We start from the raw sequence: 8,103 nt of genomic DNA, 5'->3' as shown, positions 1-8,103 counted from the left end.
CGCACCTGAGCTGGAGAGGAGACCCCGCCCCCTAGGCGCGCCGCCATTGGTTGGAGGACCAGGCCACCCAGTTCAGTCCTCCCAGCTCAGCCCTCTTCCTATTGGTCAGTGCTCCCGTCAGTCAGAATCACATTGCTGCGGCTCAATCCGCTCCGTTCGGCGTCCGCGGAGGTCCCGCCCGCTCGCCCGACTCTCAGGTTTGGTTTTTCTCGTATTTTACTTTATAATCTCGCTCTCCGCTCCCCCCTCACCTCGATTTAAATCGATTCCCCAAACACTTGACTTTACCCCGGCCGCTGATTCCGCCTCTTCCCTGGGCCCGGCCTTCCGTCTGCTCCCGGGGAGCCCCGCGCAGGCGCACTGGCAGCCTGGTGTTGGGGTGAGGGGGCCGAATGAGCAGGCGTGACCTCCCCTCTCCTCATTTAAAGGGACACCTGCCCCCTCCACATTTAAAGGGACACCCGCCCCCCTCCACATTTAAAGGGACTCCCTCCCCCCTCTCGTGTGTTTTTCTGATTAAAGGGACTGTGACAATTCCCCCAGCCACCGCACTTTAGCAAGGATGTGAAAGACATTGAGAGCCAGCCAGTGGCTCCGTTGGAAGCACCCTCGTCTCTCAGTCAGAAAGTTGTGGGTTCAAAGTCCCCACTCCAGGGACTCGAGCACATAAACCTAGGCTGACGCTCTGGGGCAGTGCCGAAGGAGTGCCGCGCTGTCGGAGGGGCAGTACTGAGGGACCGCCGTGCTGTCGGAGGGGCAGTATTGAGGGAGCGCCGTGCTGTCGGAGGGGCAGTACTGAGGGAGCGCCGCGCTGTCGGAGGGTCAGTACTGAGGGAGTGCTGCACTGTCGGAGGGGCAGTACTGAGGAAGTGCCGCACTGTCGGAGGGCCGTCTTTCGGAAGAGACGTTCAGGTGGACATAAAAGATCCCATTATTTTGAAGAAGGGCAGGAGAGTTATCCCCGGTGTCCTGGCCATTATTTATCATGTAAATTGGCTGCAGTGTTTCCCACATTACAACAGCAACTACACTTCATAAAGTAATTCATTGGCTGTAAAACCGTTGGTCGTGAAAGGCGCTGTATAAAGGCCAGTCTTTCTTTCTTTTCTCTCCTGTATTTACATTAATTACTTATATAAACCTCTTTTACTGTCTCTTGCAAGGGGAGGAATTGCAGACGGGCAGCTTAACGCAAACTTCACACGAAGATCTGACAGAGTCACTCGATTCATCAGGACCTGAATATCATCGACATATGGAAGCGGAAAGCAGCAATCAGACTGCGGGCAAACTGCACGCGTGTCTTGTGTGTGGCCGTGGATTCAACCGAACGAGCAGCCTGGGGAGGCACAAGTGTAACCAAAGCAAGGAGAGTCTATGCAAATGTCGGGAATGCGGGAAAGGATTCAGTTGCCTCTCCGAGCTGGAGACTCATCAACGCAGTCACTCCGTGAAATGGCCATTCACCTGCTCCGTGTGTGGGAAGGGATTCGCTCATTCAGGCTCCCTGCGGAGACACCGGCGAGTTCACACTGGGGAGAAGCCGTTCGCCTGCTCTCTCTGTGAGAAGAGGTTTAACCAGTCTTGCAACCTGTTGATACACGAGCGTGTTCACACCGATGAGAGACCTTTTCAGTGCTTCGACTGCAAGAAGGGCTTCAGAAGATCCAGCGAACTGATACAGCACCACCAGCGAGTTCACACCAGGGAGAGGCCGTTCACCTGCTCCGTGTGTGGGAAGGGATTCACTCTCTCCTCCACCCTGCTGACACACCAGCGAGTTCACACTGGGGAGAGGCCGTTCACCTGCTCTGAGTGCGGGAAAGGGTTCACTCTCTCCTCCACCCTGCTGACACACCAGCAAGTTCACACCGGGAAGTGGCCGTTCTCCTGCTCCGAGTGCGGAAAAAGATTCACTCGTCCCTCCTCTCTGCGGGAACACCAGCTGGTTCACACTGACGAGAGGCCATTCTCCTGCTCCGAGTGCGGGAAAGGATTCACTCGTCCCTCCACTCTGCGGGAACACCAGCGAGTTCACACTGACGAGTGGCCGTTCACCTGCTCCAAGTGCGGGAAAGGTTTCACTCGTCCCTCCGCTCTGCTGATACACCAGCGAGTTCACACTAACGAGAGGCCATTCTCCTGCTCCGAGTGCGGGAAAGGATTCCGTCGTTCATTCCATCTGCAGACACACCAGCGAGTTCACACTGACGAGAGGCCATTCACCTGCTCCGAGTGCGGGAAAGGATTCACATGTTCCGACTCCCTGCGGGAACACCAGCGCGTTCACACTGACGAGAGGCCGTTCACCTGCTCAGAGTGCGGGAAAGGTTTCACTCGTCCCTCCGCTCTGCTGATACACCAGCGAGTTCACACTGATGAGAGGCCGTTCTCCTGCTCCGAGTGCGAGAAAGGATTCCGTCGTTCATTCCATCTGCAGACACACCAGCGAGTTCACACTGACGAGGCCGTTCACCTGCTCCGAGTGCGGGAAAGGATTCACACGTTCCGACTCTCTGCGGGAACACCAGCTGGTTCACACTGATGAGAGGCTGTTTAAATGTTCCGACTGCGACAAGAGTTTCAAATGCTCCAAGGGCCTGGAGATACATCGACGCATCCACACCGGGGAGAGGCCGTTCAGCTGCTCTTGCTGCGGGAAGAGGTTTACCCACTCATCCGGTCTTTGGAAACACCAGCGCACTCATACTGGGAAGATGCCGTTCCCCTGCTCACCTTCTCCAACATGGAGGGGGAAATTATCCAATACCAGGCCCAGGGGGACGTGTTGATCTGTGGGGACCTCAATTCAAGAACGGGCGAAGAACCAGACTTCACCAATAATCAGGGAAACAATTACGTTTTCGGGAATAACCACTTTGACATCCCTTCCCTTCCATACAGGCATAACTGCGACAAGCAGTCAAATACCAATGGAAAACAGCTACTACAGCTCTGTCGAAACCTGGGTCTGTACATTGTCAATGGTAGGTTCATAGGAGACCTCCTAGGAAGATCGACCTATTGCTCACCTCTTGGCTGCAGCACAGTAGACTATATGATTACAGACTTAGACCCATCCTCTTTCAGAGCATTCACAGTCAAACCACAAACAACACTGTCAGATCACAGTCAAATTACTATGTTCCTCAAAAAGACAGAAACAAACAACATAGAAACACAACCCAGTAAACTGTACAACACCAAAAAATCGTACAGATGGGCCAAAAACGACACGGAAAAATACCAGAAAACAATTAGCAATGCATCAACTCAAGCTCTCTTAGACACCTTTCTGGATAACATATACACTCACAATAAAGAAGGCGTAAACCGGGCAGTTAGTAAACTAAACAATATTTTTGATAATTTGGCAACAAATGCAAACTTGAAAGCTCGCAAGAACAAACCCAAAACAAAAAACTATGAAAAATGGTTTGACCGAGATTGCCATAACATGAGGAAAAAACTTAGAAAAATATCAAACCAAAAACACAGACATCCAGAAAACGAGGAACTACGCCTTACTTATTGTCAGACACTAACACAATACAGAAACACACTCAGAACCAAAAAAGAGCAATATATTAAGAATACACTCAGCTCCATGGAGGAATCCATAGATTCCAATTGTTTCTGGGAAAACTTGAAAACACTACACAAAAAACAACACGACGATTTGGCCATTCAAAATGGGGACACATGGGTAAACCACTTTGAAAAATTATACCAGAAAAACACACTAAGACCAGAGCAACACCAAATATGCAAAAAACTGGAAAAGCTAGAAATGGCCATAAAAGATAACCAAAACCCGCTGGACGCCATAATAACAGAAAAAGAACTTCTTGAAAAACTCAAGGACCTGCGACCAGGAAAAGCCTGCGGGACAGACGGCATACTAAACGAGATGATTAAACACACAGACAACAAAATGAAACTGGCTATCCTAAAACTCTTCAACTTGGTTCTGAGTGTCGGTTATTTCCCTGATATCTGGAACAAAGGACTCATAACGCCCATATACAAAAGTGGGGACAAAATCGACCCAAACAACTATCGAGGCATCTGTGTAAACAGTAACCTGGGGAAGGTATTCTGTAGCATCATAAACAAAAGACTTATAAACTTCCTTGAGGAGCACAATGTCTTGAGTAAAAGCCAAATTGGATTCCTGCCAAACTATAGAACATCCGATCATATCTTCACCCTACAGACCCTAATTGACAAACACGTTCACCATAACAAAAGCAAAATCTACGCATGCTTTGTAGATTTCCAGAAGGCTTTCGACTCCATCTGGCATGACGGTTTATTCCTGAAACTTATCGAAAGTGGGGTAGGAGGGAAAACATATGATGTAATTAAATCAATGTATACAAACAACAAATGTGCAGTTAAAATTGGAGACAAACAAACAAAATACTTCCCACAGGGGCGGGGGGTGACGCAGGGCTCGCCAATCTCACCGACACTCTTTAATATTTACATAAATGGATTGGCAAAACTACTTGAACAATCTACAGCACCCGGCCTCACCCTATATGAATCCAAGGTTAAATTCCTCCTCTATGCAGACGACCTGGTTCTGCTGTCACCTACTAAAGAGGGGCTACAGCAAAACCTGGACCTGCTGGAGTCGTACTGCCAGACTTGGGCCCTGACAATAAATCCCCAAAAAACCAAAGTCCTTGTGTTCCAGCAAAGATCCAAACATCAGGGACCCAAAATAAATTTCACAGTAGGAACAACCAAAATTGAACAAACCACTAACTACACATACTTGGGCTTAAAAATCAGTTCTACGGGAAACTTCAAACTGGCTGTGAATGAACTGAAAGAGAAAGCAAGAAGGGCTTTCTATGCCATCAAAAAATCAATCCAAATAGAAATCCCAATTAGCATTTGGCTCAAAATTTTCAAATCAGTAATTGAACCAATTGCACTCTATGGCAGTGAGGTATGGGGACCGCTAACTCAACAAGAATTTGCAAAATGGGACAAACACCCAATTGAGATCCTACATGCAGAATTCTGTAAAAGTATCCTCCGGACTCAAAGGAAAACAGTAAACAATGCATGCAGGGCGGAACTAGGCCAATATCCATTAATAATCACTATCCAAAAAAGAGCCACCAAATTTTGGAATCATCTACAAATGAGCAATCCCCAATGCTATCACTACGACGCCCTGAAATGCCAAGAGCTGACCATAAAGAAGAATACCCTCAGTCAACTAGTCCTGGGACTCAGTGAAGTAACTACTAACAATACTAACAATAACCAGCCCCAGGACAGTGACAGGGTAACACAAAGAATTCGACCCAACACAATCGTCGCTAAGCAAAAGGAAAAATATCTGACATATTGGGCAGAAACAACAAAAACCCAAAGCAAACTCAATTGCTACTTGGCCCTAAACAGACAATACAACATAGCTGATTACCTGACCATGGTAAAGGATAACAAACTGAGAAGAACCTTGACAAGGTACAGACTTAGCGAACATAGCCTAGCGATCGAAAAAGGCAGACACAGGCAGACCAGGCTGCCAAGAGAGGACAGGATATGCTCGCACTGCAGTCAGGGAGTGGTGGAGACAGAGATGCACTTCCTCACAGCTTGTGGAAAATATCAGGGCATCAGGGAGAATTTCTACCAAAAATTCTCACAAATATGCCCTGATTTCAGAAATCTGAATGACAACCAAAAACTCCCATTCCTACTGGGAGAGGAGAGAAGCTGTATAACACTGGCGGCACGCTATGTTACAGCTTGCCATGAACAGAGAGCCAACCAGTAAACTAAGAAAAGAATATATATAAACAATGCGAATGTATATTTATACACTCAGGGATATACCTGTTTATACACTGTATGAATAGAACTGCGTTTATGTGGTAAACCATGAATGTATTTTGATGCTTTGGCAACATAAGATGTAACTTATCATGCCAATAAAGCGATTTGAATTGTGAATTGTGAATTGTGTGAAAAGGGATTCACCAGTTCAACTCACCTGCTGAGACACCAGCGAGTTCACACCTGAGCGCACTAGTCCCATTCTGCTGTTAATCACATGAAGGACTGTTCTGTGTTAATAATGGCAATTAGGGGGCTGGGGGGGCGGTGGGGCGGTTTGAAGATGCTGATAACCCCAGTAACTAGGCTGGAGTTTAAGAGGGTCAGCCTCGGCTCAGTGGGTGACACTCTCACCTCTAGAGTCAGAAGATTGTGGGTTTGAGTCCCACTCTGGAGACTTGAGCACGTAATCTAGGCTGACACTCCGTGGCAGTACTGAGGGAGAGCTGCTCTGTCAGAGGTGCCATCTTTCGGATGCGATGTTAAACCGCTGCCCCGTCTGCCCTCTCGGGTGGGTGTAAAAGATCCCGTGGCCGCTATTTTGAAAAACGGAAGGGAGAAAGGATCTCGACTTGGAAGATCAGGAAGTAGATGTGAAACTGTAATGTCACTCGAAATGATTGTAAGACTGAATTTAACTGTGACTGTAATAATTTTATTTTGTAGGTAACAGAGCGTGAGAAAAACCAGTCCGAATCCAGTCTGAGGTGATTTTGGTGGTGCCTCCTGTGTCACTACCACCACAACTACCATGGTTTACGGGTCTAACAGGACCTGTCCCTGTGGTAAACCACTGTCATACTTGTCTGTGTCTGTATGTGTATTCCACTAGGTACAGGTCTGGACATGCCTCGGCTGACGGTTGAGCGAGTAACAATCAGGCTTTTATTAACTAAAGAATGAAGGTCTAGTCTCGAGTGGTCGACCCGTCCAGAATACTAAGGGACTGGGAGGTGGTCACTTATATACCTGGAATAGTGGGAGGAGTCAGCCGAGGCATGTCCAGACCTGTACCTAGTGGAATACACATACAGACACAGACAGGTATGACAGTGGTTTACCAGCTCATAAACGATGAGCCCCGGTCGCTATGGATATAGCTGGGGAAACCGAACAGGGTGAAGAGGCTGTTCAGAGATTTAATGACCGTGGCACTGGTCATGTCCGGGCAGGGGATAGCGAACGGAAACCGGGAGTACTCGTCAATGATGTTGAGGAAGTACACATTGCGGTCGGAGGAGGGGAGAGGCCCTTTGAAATCGACGCTCAGGCGTTCGAAAGGGTGAGTGGCTTTTATCAGGTGGGCTCTGTCTGGTCTATAAAAGTGCGGTTTGCACTCAGCGCAGACTTGGCAGTTCTTGGTCATGGTCCTGACCTCCTCGATGGAGTAAGGCAGGTTGCGGGCCTTGATGAAGTGGAAGAACCTGGTGACCCCCGGGTGGCAGAGGTCATTGTGGAGGGCCCTCAGCCTATCGATCTGCGTGCTGGCGCAGGTGCCACGCGATAGGGCGTCTGGGGGTTCATTGAGCTTCCCAGGCCGGTACAAGATCTCGTAATTGTAGGTGGAAAGTTCGATTCTCCACCTCAAGATCTTGTCATTTTTGATTTTGCCCCTCTGCTTGTTGTTGAACATAAAAGCAACTGAACGCTGGTCAGTGAGCAGGGTAAATCGTTTTCCGGCCAGGTAGTGCCTCCAATGACGCACAGCTTCCACAATAGCCTGGGCCTCCTTTTCGACCGCGAAGTGTCTGGTCTCCGGGCCCTGGAGGGTTCGTGAGAAGAATGCCACAGGTCTCCCCGCCTGATTAAGGGTGGCGGCCAGAGCGAAGTCGGATGCATCGCTTTCCACCTGGAAGGGGATGGATTCGTCCACTGCGTGCATGGTGGCTTTGGCAATGTCTTCCTTGATACGGTGGAAGGCTAAGCGGGCCTCTGCCGTCACGGGAAAAGAGGTGGACTTGATCAGCGGACGGGCTTTGTCTGCATAGTAGGGGACCCACTGAGCGTAGTAGGAAAAAAACCCTAGGCACCTCTTCAGAGCTTTTAGGCAGTGGGGCAGTGGGAGTTCCATAAGGGGACGCATCCGGTCCGGGTCGGGACCGATGACCCCGTGTTCCACAACACAGCCAAGGATGGCGAGGCGGTCTGTGCGGAATATGCACTTCTCCTTGTTATATGTCAGGTTCAGGAGTTGGGCGGTGCGGAGGAATTTCTCGAGGTTTGCGTCATGATCCTGCAAGT

The 8,103-nt window shown here is 49.1% G+C and overlaps 1 protein-coding gene across 1 annotated transcript; it reads left to right on the top strand.

Moving 5' to 3' along the window:
• Nucleotides 1-1,180: 1,180 nt before the first annotated feature.
• Nucleotides 1,181-2,960, top strand: LOC147083148 (uncharacterized). The gene has a single exon (XM_085980238.1). The coding sequence runs from the start codon at nucleotides 1,256-1,258 to the stop codon at nucleotides 2,543-2,545; it is 1,290 nt and encodes a 429-aa protein (XP_085836364.1). The 5' UTR covers nucleotides 1,181-1,255; the 3' UTR covers nucleotides 2,546-2,960.
• The last annotated feature ends 5,143 nt before the right edge of the window (nucleotides 2,961-8,103 follow it).

This window comes from Somniosus microcephalus, unplaced genomic scaffold, assembly GCF_052327205.1.
Source record: "Somniosus microcephalus isolate GS21.2 unplaced genomic scaffold, FLI_Smic_1.0 scaffold71, whole genome shotgun sequence".
NCBI classification, from domain to species: domain Eukaryota; kingdom Metazoa; phylum Chordata; class Chondrichthyes; order Squaliformes; family Somniosidae; genus Somniosus; species Somniosus microcephalus.
This window is presented reverse-complemented; position numbering and strand designations above follow the sequence as displayed.